Source organism: Anolis sagrei, chromosome 1 (assembly GCF_037176765.1).
Source record: "Anolis sagrei isolate rAnoSag1 chromosome 1, rAnoSag1.mat, whole genome shotgun sequence".
NCBI lineage: Eukaryota > Metazoa > Chordata > Lepidosauria > Squamata > Dactyloidae > Anolis > Anolis sagrei.
In genome coordinates this window covers 83,070,424-83,089,875 of record NC_090021.1, presented here as the reverse complement: position 1 = coordinate 83,089,875, position 19,452 = coordinate 83,070,424, and the positions used below count along the sequence as shown (strand labels likewise).

The 19,452-nt window shown below is 38.8% G+C and overlaps 1 protein-coding gene across 3 annotated transcripts in view; it reads left to right on the top strand.

Annotated features, from left to right (window-relative positions):
• L3MBTL3 (L3MBTL histone methyl-lysine binding protein 3) overlaps window positions 1-19,452 on the top strand; it is a 90,675-nt gene that overhangs the window by 59,526 nt on the left and 11,697 nt on the right. For all 3 annotated transcript variants that reach the window (XM_067466775.1, XM_067466774.1, XM_067466772.1), the window contains 5 exons: window positions 3,477-3,562; window positions 5,763-5,873; window positions 7,887-8,001; window positions 8,573-8,675; window positions 17,752-17,901. In XM_067466775.1, coding sequence (XP_067322876.1) covers window positions 3,477-3,562; window positions 5,763-5,873; window positions 7,887-8,001; window positions 8,573-8,675; window positions 17,752-17,901 — 565 coding nt within the window. The remainder of the gene's footprint in view (window positions 1-3,476; window positions 3,563-5,762; window positions 5,874-7,886; window positions 8,002-8,572; window positions 8,676-17,751; window positions 17,902-19,452) is intronic.

Here is a 19,452-nt window from a genome sequence, read left to right as displayed (position 1 = left end):
TTGTAGAGGTGGCACAACAGGGAGATTGGTCTGTAGCTTTTTGGGTCATTACGGTCTTTGCCTGGCTTCAAGATGGCGATGACTCTTGCTTTCCTCCAGATTTTGGGGATCTGACAGGATGCAGTGCAGTTGTTCATCAGCTCCAGCAGCCAGCACCTTGCTTTTGGACCAAAGTTCTTGATTTGTTCCATCCGTAGATCATCCAAGCCAGCTGCTTTGCCATTCTTACATTTGTTGAGAGCCATGTCCAATTCAGTAGATGTAAAGGGTTCATGGAGGTTGTTGTTCTCAATCTCTGGTTGTCTGGCTATTGGTTTCTTTCCTACTTTGGTGGCAAGGTTGGGTTTCCCATTCTTCAAGAGTTGGTGTGCTGTCTGATCTGCCTTTATGTTGGCATGGGTATTAGTTTGTGAGGGATCGTTGCTCAGCCGTCTCAGCAGCCTCCACGCCTTCTGGCTGCTCCTGCCCATGTCGACCTCTGTGATCAACTTGATCCACTGTTCTTTCTTGGCTTCAGAGATGGAGGACACAATGCTCTGCGCTGCCTGAAGAGTCTGCTCACTAAATGGGTCTTCGTTGTGGAGCCTGTAATAGTTTTCCAACAAGGCAGCTGTTTCAGGAGTAATGCCCTGGAGGTAGTGGGTTCTGCAGCCTCTCGGTATAGAGGCCCGTGAGCAGGTTTTCACTATTTCAATAAAATGTTCGTATTCCTCAGGGATTGGCGCGACCGATGTGATCATGTCGTCTAACATGTCTGAGAATTTAGTCCAATCTGCCTTTCTGAAGTTGTATCTTCGTTTAAACCGAACTTCCTGAGGCCTTATTGTTGGGAACAGTTGGCATATTATTGGTCGGTGCTGTGTGTTTGGGATTGGTGGTCCCACTGATTTGGTGCATTGCTGTATGATGCTGTCGCTCACAAATAAGAGGTCTGGGTTATAACCTCGGTGCCATCTCCCGCTGTTGTAGGATGGTGGGAGCTTGCTATCATGGATGAGTGATAGTTTGTGCAGTTCAGACCAGGACAGGACAGCCTCTCCATTTCTGTCCTCTTGGGCATAGCCCCATACATGGCTATGGCTGTTGAAGTCACCAATTACTACCGCCCTTTGGTGCCTGTCAAAGTTCTCGGGGGAAGAGAAGCAGAAATCTTCATTTGGGGGCTTGTACACAGAGGTGATGGTGATGTTATTAAGCTCTACTGTTATCACCTCGATATTGTTTTCTTCAGTGTTGTGGGCACTGCTGACTTGGAGGCCTGGTTTGACAAAGACAGCACTTCCATACTGCGCATGTGGTCTTTCCGCTACTAGGATCATTCCTGGAACTTTGGGTCGTTTCTGTCGTTCATCCCTGTGTGTTTCTTGGACACACAGCACGTCACATTTCTTATCTCGGCACAGTTCATAGAGCAGTTGTTCTTTGGCAGCTGACATGCCTTCGATGTTGATTGCGATTATTGTCATGGTTGGTCCTGAAAAGGACCGTTGGTTGTTTTGCTTCCTTGTTTGCATGCTTCAAGTCGTCTCTGGTTGCTTCTGGGTTGAGAGAATCGGCCGTCTACGAAGACGTTGCCCAGGGGACGCCCGGATGTCTTGCAATCCTGCGAGGAGGCTTCTCTCATGTCCCCATGATCTGCTTAGAACGGGATTATATGAGTCTACACTGCCATATAATCCAATTAAAAGCAGAAAATCTGGATTTTATATGGCAGTGTAGATGGGGTCTTAGATTGCTGGCAGGGCAAGCAGTTGTCTAAATTTAAAATCAATACATAACTCTTAATCATTGGAAATGAGTACCATATACTCCTATAAGCTGACCCAAATGTAAGATGAGGCACCTATTTTTACCACAAAAAAACTGGGAAAACCTGTTGACTTGAGTATAAGCCGAGGGTGGAAAATATAACAGCTACAGGTAAATTTCAAAAATACCAATAAAATTACATTAATTGAGGCATCAGTAAGATAAAATGTTTTTGAATATTTACATAAAACTGTAATTTAAGAGAAGACTGTCCAACTCTGATTAAACCATTATTCTCACCTTCTTCAGTGTAAATGTGCTTACATATTAGAAAATCGTAATGAGAGTAAAATAATAAATGTAACAAAAACAATAAAAATAATAGAGTAAAATAATAAATTTAATAATAATAAAATAGATAAAATAATAAATTTAATAATAATAAATAGAGAAAAATAATAAATATAATAATAATAAAAGTTAAATAATACATGTAATAACAATAGTAGAGTTAAATAATAAATGTAATAGTAACAATAATAAATAGAGTAAAATAATAAATAACCTTTATTCAAATGTAAGCCGAGGAGGGCTGTTTCAGCCTAAAAAAAGGGGTTGAAAAACTTGACTTACACTCGACTATATACAGTATATAGCTGTGTAAAATGTTAAGATCATGCCTTTGGGTATTGGTTTTTTGCTTGTCAAAATTCACCATGGGAATCCTAGCACTTAAGACCTGGCTTTTTACTAGAGCATTTGACCCATGTTAATTTTAATATTTGTATGTATGTGTTTTATCCTGTATAACTTCTGCAGTGTAAATTGCCTGGAGCATCTCGGATGGAGAGCGATTAATAAGTAATTAAAGATGATGATGATGATGATGATGATGATGATGATGATGATGATTTCTGTGATAATTTGACTCCATAAGTCTTATAATAATGGGTTCAGCCTCATTATTTTTTTTGGAGGTTTTGGAGTGAACTATATTTTGCTCTGCCTATATTTATTATAAGGCCTCCTACTTTTCCTACTTCTTGTTGACACCCAATGTAGAAGAGATAGCAAACCTTAGTGTCCCCCGTCCCCCCACACACACACCCAATGTGAGGACATATGTGCTTTCTAAGGCCCATCCTCACTCAGTGTGTATGTTTTTGAGTGCAGCTGCACCAAGACACAGTAGTTTGGTCTGAGGAGGGGGATCTGTCTCATCTCACCTTTTCAGGTGCTGATGCTTCTCCTGCTCCGACTACAGAGTGCCCCTGGGCAACTGTTTTACAAGACAAATACTTGCTGGTAGTCTACCATCTTCATACATCTACTATTCAGAAAAGAAAATGGAAGTATGAGGTATCAGAGTCCCAAGGGATGGGTCTTGGTACCTGTTGCTCTTGCCACAAGTAGAATCACATACCCTGTTACTTTATATGGGAAGAGAAGAATACAAATCACACTTACTGTTGTTTTGAAATTACAGTAATAACTAGCTCTGGATGTAGAATGTAGTTAGACCTTGAAGCCTCGGTTTTTATTTTTGCATGAGCTTGGGTTTATATCTAAAAACACTCATGCAAAACTAAAGACCAGAAAGATGCTGCTACCATTACCCCTCCTCCCCCTCTTTTCATCCTTTTTATGCTGCAAGAGACTAACACAGCTACTTCTGGGAAATACATGTTGGATGATATGTCTATTGCATATATGATTCTACCTTTTAGATTATCCACATCCCAAGCATTTTTCATGGGAGAAATATTTGGAAGAAACCAGTTCTTTGCCTGCACCTGCCCGGGCTTTTAAAGTGGTAAGAAACATATCCGTGGTTGATTAGCTACCATTGATGCAGACCCTGTGATCAGTACCTTCCCTTTCCCGTCTGGACTTAGGTCTGATGGCTGCTCATTTGCCTATTGCTGCATTTGTATGCCATCACGTCAGATATATCTTTCATGGTATTTATTTTAGGGGTCAACAGCTGTAGTCCTTCCAGCCAAATCCATCCCCTGATGAGAGCCATCTGTTTCTTCAGTTGCTTATGCAAACATAAACATGAGCAATTGAACCAGGAATGAAATGCTTGCTTTTATACATAACTCATTCCCTTTCTTCGATTGCTGTTTCTTGAAAGGAAGAGTGGAATACTGTATTTAAACGTGATTGATTTTCATTTTCCTTCTCTTTCACTCATATTGGTCTCTTATAAACCATATAAGGAGAAAAGAGAATGCATAAGGGAACTGTAGATACCCAAAGTAATGGACTACTAGAATATTAAAAAACATCATATCAAAGCCCAACAGTCTCCTTTCAACATAGACCAGTCAGTTATGCCTTTGGGAAACTCCCTCAAAAGAGATGGTTGGGAGGATGGCCATCATGGTCTTGAAGCTTTATCTTAATTATTCTGCTCCTCCTTTGCCTAAGGAAGGAAGGATGAAGCTATACAGTCTGCCAGGATCTTAAGTTGTGACCTGAGTCCAGACTTCAGGACCCAACTGGCTTCTAACTTACTTCTCCCTCGTCCTCCTCACACAGGGATGGCAAAGAAGTTGTATCCCCAAAACATGTCATTTGGAAGCATTTCAGCTTATTGTTTGGTTAAAGCAGGCCTGGGCAAACTTTGGCCCTGCAGGTATTTTGGTCTTTAACTCTTACAATTCCTAACAGCAGGCTGTTAGGGATTGTGGGAGTTGAAGTCCAAAACACCTGCATGACTGAAGGTTGCCCAGACCTGGGTTAGAGCCAAATGACACTGTACTCCACCTCATATATCAAGCTGTAACAGTTCAGAAATGCATTGCAGTACTAGCATACTTACATACATTTTGTCAAATATTTTCATAGTTATTATTTACGACAAATTTTGTGTTTACATTTTAAAATATGATGACAAGTTTTTTTAAATTGCATGATGGACTTCTGTATCATATCTTCTGCTTATAGTAAATTTATTTATTTATTTATTTATTTACTGCATTTGTTGACCGCCGTTCTCAGCCCTAGGGCGACTCACGGCAGTGTACAACATATAAAAAACAGTTTACAATAAGGCAATATCACAACAAAGTATCAACATAACTATCAATAATACAACAATAATACAATTACACTAAATCATCCGCGCCGTCTCATCGTGGAATCATAAACCAATCTCGTAATCCATATTCCGTTCCAGTCATCCAAAGCAACAAGGTTTATCTTTCTTCAAGTACAGTTAACAAAACCTCTGATGAAGAAGTTCATTCTTACCACCCACAAAAATGCACTTGCCTCCTTTTTTGTCCTCTAATTGGGATATGTTTTAGCAGCATTGGCATTGGGAAGGTGCTGTGAAGTGGACAAGCTTATTTAGACTAATGGATTGAGCTTTTCCCTGCAGTCTGCCCACTAAAATTGTATCTCTTTGGAGATCCTTTTCATTACCCTTGGATTACTTGGGCTCACAATTGCTGATCAACAGTAAAGTCCAAACAGAATTAGCATCATCACTGCAGTTAGGTATTTTTCAATTTTATAATCCCATGATGTTTATGATGGGAGAATTAACAAGCTCTCTGTTCGGGTTTTAGGCTATTTTAACATATACACTCATATAGGCATACATATTATGTATCCCCTTCAAGGAGAGACATAGAGTTCGCATGATCTCAACACATTACTTACAGAATTATATTGCTGATAAGGCATTATGCATCCTTTACAGCAGGCCTGCACAACCTGCAGTCCTCCAGATGTTTGGGCCTCCAACTCCCAGAAGCCCTAGCCTGCTGTTCCAATACTCAGGGATTCTGGGAGCTGAAATCGAAAACACCTGGAAGGCTGCAGGTTGTGCAGGCCTGCTTTACAGCATTAGGGAAACCCATATGCTGTTTGTGGGGGGGAAAACACTGGTGTACATAGGGTAGAGTATGTGTTATTTTCATTGTGTTTTCTTAGTTGCTTCTGAGGAGAAAGGTGGTATCCAAAACCATAAAACAAACTAAAATTATCTTTTTCTGTTGTAGAAACCATGTCATGGATTTCAGAAGAATATGAAACTTGAAGTAGTTGACAAGAGGAATCCTGTATTAATCAGGGTAGCCACCATAGCAGATACTGATGACCACAGAATTAAAGTAATTGAGATTTGCTTTTTCTTCTTTATCTGCCTTTTAAAACAGGAATCGATATATACCGAACCACTACCCTTCTGTTAAATTGAATGAACAAACCTGCAAGCACAAGAGTCCTTGATCATACATGAACTCTTCTGGTACACAGTCCTTTGAAAAGATAAAATCTACCTAAAATGTCATGCCATGTGGATTAAATAGTGTTAAATTAAGAAGCACTTCTAAATTCAGTTCCATTCTGTTAGCTGAGAAATAGTAATGTTAGTCTTTTAAGGTGGACCCACATTATCTTCCTCTAAATACTGATAAATACTAAATCTGAAGCTAGGAAGCACATAAGGTATTTTAAAGTATTTTACAACATTAAGTCTTTTCACCTCTCAGGTTTTAATAGTACTTCACACTTGCTTGTTTTATGTTTGGAGTTGTGTGTTTTATTTTTTTTATAAACTTCTTTGAAATCATGACTAAGAGGCAATGTTTTTATATATAATGCTTCACTTGGAATGGGCAAAAATAGTTCTACCAAGGAATTCTACTAGGCACGGTTTTCTTCGTTTATTATAATAATGAATATGCTTGCAATGGAAAGAAAATTTATTTTATCACAAGACTGTTCTTATCTGTAAAGCAGGACAAATCACGGGAAGCGCAGTTGGGGCTCCGCTCTTTCTTGGGAACTTTATTTTTTATCTCCTAGTTAATCCAAACATAAGTTGTTGTCTCTGTGTCCATTACAATCTTTCAACTGATATGGTAACTGTCAGCTCAGATTCTGTCTTTCTACTGTAATCTCCAGCTGTGCTTTGATAGAAGACGCTGAGAATTAGCATATTATTTAATAAACTGAAACCAGAGCTACAGCAGTTTTATGTCATCAAGGGGAACTTTGTCAGCAGTTGTTGCTTCTTCAATGCATGGCTTCATATCAGGGAGGGAGCGGGCAAATCTGTAGGCTACATGTGCTGACACTTTCTGTTTATCTTTTTCATGTCTGTGCACAAACATGCATCCTTGTCTCTTTTCCTACAAACACACACACACATTCACTTGACTTGCCTTCCTTCTCCCATATCAGTTTCCATAGAGAAAGGGTTAAAACCTCTGATCCTGCGATAAAGTGCCCCCTTTCTACCACTGCTGAGAGGTAGAGGTAGCAGTCTCCAGCCTTTGCATTGCCCCATATGGTGACAAGCCTTCAGGAGTAAGAAGAGATTTTGAAATTCAGATCTAGGTGCCTCAAGTAATGAAAAATTATCTTTTCATATTCCACCTATTGATTACAAAGCTCTTTAGCTTACAGAGTATTTACTAGGTGGTTAATAGTTGTGTAGCACGCACAATACAGCACTTTCAGGATCAAAATATTTGATACTTTGTTTTTGATATATTTATATCGTAATCTTCAGATCACCCATTTCAGAGAAGTTATTATAACCTTTAAGAGCATATGTCCACTTATATAAAAAGTTGAGCATCTTTTCCCATTAGGCAGTGGTTCTCAGCCTGTGGGTCCCCAGGTATTTTGGCCTACAACTCCCAAAAATCCCAGCCAGTTTACCAGCTGTTAGGATTTCTGAGAGTTGAAGGCCAAAACATCTGGAGACCCACAGGTTGAGAATCACTGCCGTATAAATTCTGAGGTCTAGTTGCTCAGGAACTTTTCTGGATTCAGTGTGTACTTATGAATGAAGGCTTTAATTAATTAGTTTTCATTAGTATAAATTTGATTTTTTTATTTCAATAAAGATAGCATAAGAGGAGTTGTAATTATCACAGATGGAGCTTCCAGCTCGGTTTGCATCATTTGGTGTTTATGCTTTGTTGAGATAGCACAATGAGTTTCATCCTGCATGCCGGTCCAACTAAGCAGGAGTCCACATTCTTTTTTATTAGTACCATTAGCCCCCTGCTCCTTTTCCATCAGCTTTTTATCTCCCGCTCTCCTAACTAAAGCAGAGACTCTTAGACATAACATGGAAATAACACTTAGCATGCTATTCCTTTCTGCTCCAGATTCACTTCGATGGCTGGGATAGTATTTATGATTACTGGATTGATGCCGACAGCCCTGATATCCATCCTGCAGGCTGGTGTGGAAAAACTGGACATCCTCTTCAGCCTCCTCTCAGTAAGATGCATTGTTACATAGTAAAAAATAGAAGAAGAAAATAATAAATTGCAATTTTGTTTATATGGTGTCTCTGCATTGGCTGGTTGATGTGGCACAGCAGATCTATATTGGTTACTAGTTCATAGAGTGAATGTTTGCAGCATCTCTGAAGAGCTTGTTGAGAAATGTTGGCAATCACAAGTAGTCTCGACTAGCCGTCATCTAGCTCTATGTCCATGTGAATGTGTGTGTTTTGGATGTGCAAAATAGAAAAAGATATAAAGAGCAGAAAATAGAAGAAGTGATAAACATTTAATAGCCTCTGAAAAGAACTGCATCTAGATTCCTAAATATCAGAAAACTACTGTACGAAATAATACTAGTCATTACAATTTAATGGATATGCATTTGCTGGGGAAAAAAACACTTCTTAGTATGTAAGTATACTTGATCTCAGTTGCTCAGAAATAGATAATAGGTCTGATACAACTACCATTTTATTTTTGTTTGACTCAGTGTGACACATATGTCTTCTGTTCTCAATAATGTAAAATAGCTGTATGTTTTACCTCTCATTTTATTTGAACAGGTCCCTTGGAATTAGTAGAAGCTTTAGAACAAGGAATATGCCCTACAGCAGGTTGCAAAGGAATTGGACATATAAAAAGAGCCAGGCACATGGGCCACCACAGGTATGTATTGCCCAGTTAGACTGCCACATTGACTTCATTTAATTGATACTTATAAGAAAAGAGGCTGCTGTGAGGAAGAAAAAGAATGGGATACCTAAATATTTAGGGGGTGAGCACTTCAAACAAAACAAACTATCTGTAGCTTCCATGGTGTGAATAGCTTTAAAGGTTACTTATGTAGCTCAATTCTAGACAATGTGTCTAGAATATATATGTGTATATCTCAGTGGTTCCCAATCTTTTGTTGACCAGGGACCACTTTGGCCAGGGACCACTCTCCAACATTAGTACCAAAAGGGTTACAAATCGGTTTTTAGACAACTTTAGATTTGGTTTGGCTATTTGGGGTACTGATTCAGAAAATTGCATGGATAGACCACATCAGCTTTAGTTTCTGATACAGAACATATGCCATCCATTAGTCGACATCTGCTCGCCCATAGAAAACCTTATTTAATAAGCCTCTGCACCATAAGAGGGTTTTGCAAGACCAATCGCTCTTGTTGAAACGGTGTAGTAATGTAGTGAGTTCTTGCGGACCACTGGTAGTCCATGGACCACAGATTGGGAACCATGAGTATATCTACTAATGCCACTGTAGTTCGTTTGTCCTTGAATTTTAGTTGCACAAAAAAATTCTAAACATTGTATATTGTTCAAGAACACAGAAATGCTGTACCACTCTAACAAACACCATGTCATACTATACAGAGAAGCCATTGAAACCCACAAGCATGTGGACAATTTCAACAGAAAGGAGGAAACCATAAAAATGAACAAAATCTGGCTACCAGTATTAAAAAACTCTAAAATCAGGACAGTAAATAAAGAACAATACTCAGAAAACAGGGGAATTCCAGACAAGAAACAATCAAGGCCAGCTAACACGTCCCAACAAAGGATTCCCCCTGACAGGAAGCAGCCAGGCCTTGAAGCTGCAAGGTTGTTCAATGCTAATCAAGGTGGCAAATTGCAACATTCACACTTGCCTCAAACAGACAAGAGTTCTTTCTCCCACCCTGGACATTCCACAGATATATTAACCTCATTAGCCTAGTTTCCAACAGACCGCACAACCTCTGAGGATGCCTGCCATACATGTGGGCAAAATGTCAGGTGAGAATGCTTTTGGAATAGGGCCATGCAGCCCGGAAAACTCACAGCAACCCAATGTATATATTTTTACTAAGGCCACTATAGCAAGCTTTCTCCATCCTCTTTCTAAAAATGCCTGTGAACAACAAAATCCCAGATATAGAAAGCTATTAAAAACACACCCTCTGTTACTCTACAGTGTTTACAGTTTTATTCTCCCTTCAGCGTTCAAGACTAATTTCTTTATCAGGGACACGTAGGAATTATCCTTCTCCACAAATGCAGACCTGATCTCATATCTACACGCTTGGAGGTATTATTAATCCTATGGGTGTTGGCAGTTTAATAAAACTTGTCCTGCCTCACAGAAATGGAAGTAGAGGCTCTCATCTGCTGTAGCCTCCATCTTTATATGGAGTCACATATAACAAACAAAAATTTCTCCCAACTGACCAGTTATTGAATTGCCTCTGTTTAATCTTTACTGTAGAGTACTAATTTTTGTAGATTTTTGCTAGGCTTAGTTTGGCTAGGCTTATTAAGAATAGTCCTTATTATTATCTCTTGATATAGACTGTTCTTAATTAGCCTAACAAAAATAAGCCTAGTAGATATCTACAAAAAATAGTAATTTACTTATTAAGAATAGTCTTATTATCTCTTCATGGAGCCCCATTGGAGCAAGGGGTTAAACCCTTGTGCCTTGTGGAAACAAGGATTGGTGATAAAACTTCAGTGCAGATACCATTTCCCCATGATAACTCTTTCAGGAGTGAATTTTCCTTTTGAGGGATAGTTTTTTCTCATTTCCTGTTGTCTCACTCCCATTCTTAACTGTGAGTCATTTGTAACTCAGGTGTTTGTAACCCGGGAACTTCTTGTAATTATCTATGTCAGGTTTCAGTCCACTGATTCTTTCATCTCAGCTGAAATTGTACTTAAATGTGGTTTGTGGAATTTTATTTTGACAGTGCATTTAGCTTGTTAGAAAAAAATGTCTGAGAGCAGGTAGCTTGGTCATTTTGTGTTGGCATATTGTTTGAGCTGAATGAAACCTCCAGTGATTAATTATGACAGGGTTAAAATGAGCATCTTTTAAAATGTAAATCTTAAGGCTTCAGGATTCTGCAGTGGCAAAAAGGTGTTTCAGACTGAGATACAAATGAATCGCTCAGTGTCTTGTGCACTTATGTAAGAAATAGTGTTCTGGGTGTTATAAAAAGTTGACTTTCTAACTGTAGCACCTTTCTGCACTCAAAGATCCATGCACCGTCCTTTTCTATATTGTGCTTTTGTGTGATGTTTCACGAAAAAGTGGGGCAAAGTTAAGTTGCAAGTGTTGAAATATTAAGACAGAATGTGAATAAAACTGCACAGTCCACTGGGGATTTCTTTTCTGTGTGGAACTTATTCAAATGAACACAAGTTGTGTATGGATGCAGTTGTTTCTTTTTTAATTGGTTGAACCCTTTTTTGTGTAGCATATATTGTAATTTTGATACAGACTGTACCACTTAATCCTTTCAGCCTTTGTTTCTAAACCAGGAGCATCTTTAAATGCTGTGTTTACTTCTATGTAAATAAGTATAAGATCGCGCTGTTAGAATTACAGTCTGGGATCCGCTTCAGTGCTCTCACTAATGAAAGAGGTCTGTCAGCATATCTAGGGAAAGGCCCTGCCAGTCTCACTATCTGTTCCAGGAAAATGAGGAACTCTCCAAAGCAGGCATGGGCAAACTTCGACCCTCCAGGTTTTTATGGACTCCAACTCCCACTATTCCGAATTGTGGGAATTGAAGTCCAAAACACCTGGAGGGCTGAAGTTTGCCCATGCCTGTTCCAGAGTCATGTTTTACATGGAACTAAAAAGGAAGGAAAGAAGGGGAGCATCCTATTGTTAGCGTGCAAGAACTGTTTAGAGAGGAAAAAATTGTCTCCCTCTAGACAGGCTTCTTCCAATAATGCAGGTGTCTAGTTGGATGCTGACTACAATGTGTAACTCAAAAAACTGCAGCTTAGTTTGTCAGAACTGCCAGCACAACATATTTGCATTGGCACCACAACATTATGGACTACGATATTTGAGAAGTTGTTGAAGTTGTCTCATGTCATAGGCTGAAGCTAAGGACTGAGATAACATATACCTCTGGCATGGCACTCTTGTCATCTGCATTGGGTCTCCTCAGCTTTCTTTTTCTTCAGCTCAGTCACCTAAACAGCACCAGGAAGCAGACTCTAGCCACCATTTCATTTCCCACAATTCCCCTAGCACACTAACACTTTTGAATGAGGAAAAATTTAAAATGCTGCCACATAAACCTGCCAGGGCTCACCAACAAGGGAAGAAAGCACAGCGAAGTGTGCTTGTTTCCAGAGTGCGAGAAACTTGAGGTTAACTCTGGTCAAGATTTGTGTAAAAATTAGAGAACATGATGGTGGCTCAATTATTTGCCCCCATTTCATCTGAGTTATCTCTTAATTCTGGAACCAAGAAATAATGTATAGGACTGGAGATAGTGGACATCTTTATTTAATACAAGATGAAAAGTCCTGGGTTAGTAGAGAGAAGAATTGACTAGGTTAGTGGAAAGAAAGATTCAGCCCTTAATTATTTCAAATCTATAGCAATGTTATTAATTAAAGGATACGTTAACTAATAAGTTCTTAGAATAATAGAGTTGGGAAGAATTCTAAGAGTCACCTTATCCCATCTCATGCCAGTGCAGGAATCCCCTGCTGCTGTCTTCACCTGGGATGACAGATGAGTTTAATGTATTCTACTTAACATATCATGTTAATTTATTCCACTTACTTATATCACATTTAATCCCCCTAATTATCAGATTTTAGTTACAGGGTAAAATATTATTCAAATTCTTACAAATTTGAAATCCAGAGTACTTAATATTTTAATTGTTTTAATTTCAAAAGTCGGATTAATTTTCTTTGTATCACTGAGCTAATATTATATTATATGCTAAGCCTAGTTGCAATAGTATTTAAAGAAATTAGATACTGCAGTAAATTAGCTATTATCTGTGCCAAATTTTGCCCCATTATATCTGGGTTGTCTTTTAATACTGGAATCAAGAGTTCTAATGAAATAACATACTGTATACGAATGGCAATAATGGGCATATCTGTTTAGTACAAGAAGATAATGAAAAACAGGAGAATGTCATTTGTTAACTCTAATAGTTAACAGAGTCCTTGATGTAGTGTGTAGTGAGCCCAATATGGGTTTGTAACTGTGCAGCCAATTTTTTTTTTTGCTAACAACTAAACTTAAGCACAGGGGAATTTCAGACAAGAAACAATCAGTAACACCTAATCACCCCTCAACAAAACATTCTCCCAGGCAGTAACAAGCCACACCTAAGAACTGTCAAGCCATCAAATACTAATCAAGGTGGCCAATTGAAACATTCACACCTACCTCCAACAGACTTTCTCCCACTCTGGACTTTCCACAGATATATAAACCCAATTTTCCTAGTTTCTAACAGACCTCACAACCTCTGAGGATGTTTGCCACAGATGCAGGCAAAACATCAAGAGAAAATGCTTCTAGAACGTGGCCAGCCCAAAAAATCTACAACAACCCATTCCCCAGATTGTTGAACATTGATGAACATTGCATGAGCCAAAAAGCAAGGTGAAGTAGGGAGGGCTGCCTTTCTTCTCCATTTTGGTCAAGGAAGAGACAACGGAGTGGATGTTCTTCTTGCCACTACCTTCAAATTTTAGCATTGCGGATAATTTTTTGTCAAATAATTTCTCAACTTAGACATGATTATATATGGTAAGTAAAGTAGACTGGGCTGACAAGTCAGGAAGAAAGTGCCTTCCTTACATTTGTCATTTTAGTATCTTAATGCTCCTCTCAAAGTACAGTTTGGTTTGTGTTATTAAAAGCAATCAGTCACAATGACTGATAAATGTAGAATAGTACATGAAAAGATAGCTACAATTCTGAAAAAGAAACAGCAGGTGAAATCTGCGGAGTTCTTTTTTTCTTTACATTTTATTATAGAAAGACAGGCCATGGACAAAAAATAGATAAAATAAAAAGGAAAAACGTAATTCTATTTCACAGCAAGTGTTCAGCCTATTGACAAGAAAAAAGAGACTCGTTTTAATATACTTTTCTCTTGTGTCTGGTGGAGTGGTTATGAACTTCATTTTGTGCACTCCATTGATGGTAATATGTCTGTGTTCCTGTCAAAATTTGAAAAGGTAATTTTAAATAAATTGTGTGGCACCTGGGAAGTATGTGAAGTAGGATGCCAATTTCAGTTCCTAATTAAGTTATTTTCATTTATAATAATTGTTGTACTTTAAAAAATATAACTTCTTTCATCCCCTTCTCCCCCCACATACATTCTTAAATGTAAGCTATCACATACTTTCAAGAAAATGTTTTCAGTTCCTCCAGGGAAGCCAGATTCCATCCAACGTTGCACCAGTAAAGTGTCCTATGAAAGCTAGCATTAATATTGAAAGTATAAAGTAACTTAACTTTTGCAGGGAAATGTTCCCTAGTCCTTTAGACTGTTCAACTCTTCCTACTCTTATTTCACTATAACTGTGCAAGCAGCGTGAATATGTCTTCTGCGTTTTAATCTCATGCTCAACTTGATATCACAACAGGATAGCTGTCAGGATGAAAGGTGAGACAGGTAGAGAAGAGCAGCGTCCTTGTCAGCCAATCACACCCTAATGCTTGAAAATGCTGCTGAAAGGGCAGTACAGAAAAAGTTAAAATATTTTTTTGCATGGAGTGAAACATGGAGTTGGTTGCCTTTTCTCAAACTAAAGTTCTGTGAGTTTTTGAACTGCATCCTGTAGGACAGGAACAGGTGCTCACAGTGGGGCAGAATGCACTGTTCTCCTAACAGATTCATCCTTTTCTACAGTGAACATGAGGAAGCAGTGAAACATCACATAATGCAAGAATTCTGCCTTGTGGAAATAAGGAATATTGAATTACAACAATTACAGATGTGCTTCAGTTAACAATACTTTTTGCTCCTTTTTAGAAAGGGTTTGGGGCACAGAATAATAATGCATCCCATTAACAGATGTGATGGAATGCCCGAGCCTTTGGGGAAAACTATATTGTCTGACTTTATTAGGGGGCTATCTGATACCTTCTGTTAAGATTAAAACCCTTAGCAGACAGAGGCACTTTGAGGCAAGGTGAAAGGATAACCAAATGAGTTTACTGAAACAAGATGAATAAAGGGTTAACTCCACCCGGGATTTAAAACAATAGGATAACTTAAAGCAATACATTACAAAATGAGAATTCGCTGTTTGCAGGCATCTTTCTGGGGTCTTTAAAGTCACTTTTGACTCTGGTGCCAAAGCAAGGGTTAAAAACTGCCTTAATCTTCTCTTCTGTGATGCTTAAGCTAACCAAAAGCTTCAATTATCCTTTGGACTGTTGGTATAAATACTGCTAAGGCAACAGCAGTAGCAGTAATAGGAGTAGTGCTAAGAATGCCTGTTGGATTGCTAGGCCTAGGATTTCCAGACAATGTCCAGGCCTCTTCACTATAGAAAAAAGAGCCCAGCAAGGGAGCTCTATATAGGAAATGAAATAAACCAACTGAGCCAGGCCTCTGAGGGATGTGTTATGCTCCACCCACATGCTAATACAAAGAAAGGTAACTACACTATAGGAAAACGGGGAACTAAAGCAAAGGAGAGGAGAAGGCAGAGCCAAGACTTCACAGCAGAGCTCTTGATCAATGGGAAGAAAAAAGCCAGCCAGTCTTCACAGCCACCCTTCGTGTTCTGCATATATCTTGTCCTCCTTTTCTGCCATCTTACTGGTAGTTTGATAGCAACATCAGGAAGGATGTTAGAGAACAACATCTGCAAGCCAATAAGGGGGAAAACAAGCTAAGGAAAAATAATGAACACTTGCTGCAGGTGGAAAGCACTGCTACCTTGTTAGCAAGAAAGAGCTCCTTCTTCTTTTTTCCTAAGCAGCAGCTGTACTAACAACCCAGTAGGAATGTGTTTGACAGCCCCAATCTCCCCACGCAAGGCAAGTGACTTTCAGTATCTGGTTGTACATAACAAATGTGTCTGTAGTAAACAAGGCTTTTGACATTCCAGAACCTCAGTTTACTCCACACATACCTGTGTGATCTGTGAAAAAGGAGGATTCTACTGTAGCAGTGTGTGCTTTCCTAAAGGCATGAACCAGATGGCAAAAGAGACATGGAGAGCAGATAAGCTTTTTCCAGCAGATATGGGAAAACAGTGTAGATTTGTAAGTTTGGCCATCAAAATTTAAATCATACAGACAAATTTAGGCTAGTGAAATAAAATTCAGGTGATTTCCTGTTTGAGCATAAAAGGTTTAAACACAAAAGGATCCTGACGGATGAAAGCTGTATGGTGAGGAGAGCTGTGCTCATTGCTTTAGAGTGCTGCACTGCTGTGCTGAATGATCAAAGAAAAAAGCGAGGCAGAGCTCTCTTGATGCATTTTGGAAAGAAGCCTTCAAGTGGTCTATAGAAAGTTCAAACTGTTTTTACTTATCTAGCATATGTTAAGTTCTGAATACAAAGCTTTTTTAAACACGTTGAACTCCTTTTTAGTGGGTAGGAATATTTTTCCTATGTTATTTCTGCCTCTGTTTAAAAAAACAAAGCCTAGGAATGCATCTACTTCATTCACTGAGCTATTTCCGTAGTGTGTTGCAATATATAATTTCATTACGGTTGGCATACTATCTAAAAGGCATACTTTGTAGTGCACTTTTGGAGTGTTCTTATTGTATAGCTGACAAAGGGGAGTTTGGCTTTTATCACAGAATACACTTTGTAATTTCTCTTAGCAATGGAACTAAAGAAACTATTTGTGCACTAAGCATTTCTAGAACAACTGTATATCTTCCGAATTAGAAAAAATAAACTAATTGTTTTTATATTATGAATCCCAGTTAATTTGATCAGTGAGAAACTTGTTCACTTAGATTTAGTTGACACTATTCTATTAATAAAATGCTACTACAAAGTTTTACTTGTGTGTGTTCATGGTTAGTACCAAATTCCAGGTTGATTGCTACTCAAAGTGAGGTCCCTGAGCCATTGGCTGCCCATCTCTAGCAATTTCCGGCATTTCTATCCTGTCCTTCTCAACTCCCGGAGGGGGACTCAGGACAGCTTACAATCAGCAACAATTTGATGCCGCAAAATATAGTAAATACAACAACATAACAACAATTTAAAAACAATAGATAAAACCTTAATTAAAACAGTTTAAAAACATTATTATCAGCCATATAACCATTCCAGTCCAGTTCTATATCCAAAGAGCTGTTATGCCTGTTGTCCAAAAGCCTGGTGATTTCAATTTCTTCCTGAAAGAGAGGAGGGATGGAGTCAACCTTATCTCACTGGGCGGGAGGCCATCACCGAGAAGGCCCTGTCTCTTGTCCCCACAAATGCATTTGCGAGGCTGGCAGGACCAAGAGCAGGGCCTCCCCGGATGATCTTAAACTGTGAGATGGGACATAGAGGGAAATATGATCGAACAAGTAAGCTGGGCTGGAACCATATAGGATTTAATAGGCCAAGACCGGAACTTTGAATTTTGCTTGGAGGTGGACCGGCAACCAGTTTCCAGGAGAGCAAGAAAAACAGTTTTACTCAATTGGCCAGTCCCCAATCCATGGGGGGGAAATAATTGCTGGTCTCTCATCAGAAGCACTGGACTACTGTTCAAATGTATTGTTTTAATTATTGAAATGTAATGTATTTTAATTGTGTTATATATTATTCTGTTTTTGTTGGCCTTGGTCCCCATGTAAGCCACCACGAGTCCCTTTGGGGAGATGGTAGCAGGATATAAGAATAAAGTTGTTGTTGTTGTTGTTATCGTTATCGTGTTTAGTCAGGCTAGGACATTCTTTCAGTATCTAATATTGTCTCCTTGTGTATCTTATCTTGTTTCATTGTTTCAGTGCTATCAGCTGCCCATATTCTGAGATAAATCTGAACAGAGAACGTATCTTTTCAGACCGTTTAAGTGGAGAAATGCCTCTGAATAATCCGCCTACACATTGGAACAGAAAGCCAGAAGGAAATGAAACATCAGCTTCTCCTCTAATCAAGTAATTATGTCCCTAACAGAATTACAGATGTGCATCATTATACAGCTTGTTGTGCCTGAAGGATCAGTGGGCAAGCCTATTTAGGGTATTGTGCATTTAAGGGGACTATGATTGATTTTGTTTTTAATTTGTGTATTCTTGTTCTTAAAATGTATTTCATTCTTTAGAATTTAATACACTTTCAAGCTCTTTTGAATTAATGGCAAATGACTGGACTCTAGAGAGATATTTTGAGCACGTGCAGCCAAGGATTTGGGAATACCTAGTAGGATTTCTTTTCTTTTGAGCAGCTTATAACTATGGCACGTGCTTTTCTGTATGGGGATACTTCAAAGTCCCTGCAGTTGCACATGTGCGGAATTGACAATTACCATTCATTCAGCTCCCCTAAACAATGGGGCTTCTTGCCCAGAAACATGAGCTATGTAGATGTCCTTTGCTAACCACAGGTGTGCCAATGATTCATGTACTTTTTAGAAATCATCTATTGTTTAGAATGAATACTTCAGTTTGCAAAACATCTTCCCTTTTTGTACTGCTGAAGAACCTTATCAACAAAAGCTGATAGAGTGTTAGGAATAGCCTTAAATAGTCATTATTCTTTGTTAAAAATAAGGAGATCAGTTGATTGAAATGCGTTTTACATGAAAAGCCAGCCAATATGTTATTTATGTAGTTGCAAAGACAGATACCTTTGCATGCTTGATTATATGCAAAGAAGGGATCTTTTACTTGATTAGTGTAATAGTTGTAAACATCAACATTTAATGACCAATTTCTTAAACTTAGTTTGCTATGGAAAGCATGCACATTCCAGAAAGGTTTCATTGTAATCCACAGAAGCCACGTCTACATTACAATTTAAAATTAATTAACCTAAAGTTGCCCCTTTTTTAAAAGTTTCTTTGAATGGAAGTATAATTAGTAGTTTTATTGCAGCTCTACTTGTGACTGGAGTATCCTATGACAGAATTACATCTTGGGAAGAGGCTGTTTTTCCTAAATTCCCTTCTGTTCTTTTCTTCCTATCTACCACTTTCTTCCAGCCAGTATACTGGGAGAAAGAACCAGTGTGGTACAGTGCATTGAGTGTTTGACCAGTCCCCAATCACAGTTCAAATTCCTGACTGTTGCCTTAGGTCACCATAACTCAGAAATGACTTGAAGGCACACATCACCTTGCCTTGTTGATTAGGGAAGGGTGGGTAAAAGCCACCATTAACCAACCCTCACAAATTGCCCAAGGCAGCCATATCTAAGTTACAAGTACTCCTAGAAGGAATGGGAACACAAGGAATGGTTGGAGTGTTAGACAAGGACAATGGGGAACCAGGATTTGAATCCCCACTCAGTCATGGAAACCTACTGGCTGTCTTTGGGTAGATCACATTCTCTCTCCCTTACAGGAAGGCAATGGCAAACCTCTTATTGATAAATCTTGCCAAGAAAAATATATATGATAGAATTGCTATAAGTCAGAGATCATGTAACTCACCAATTTAAACAGAGGCTGGATGGCCATCTGTTGGGGGTTATTTGAATGCGATGTTC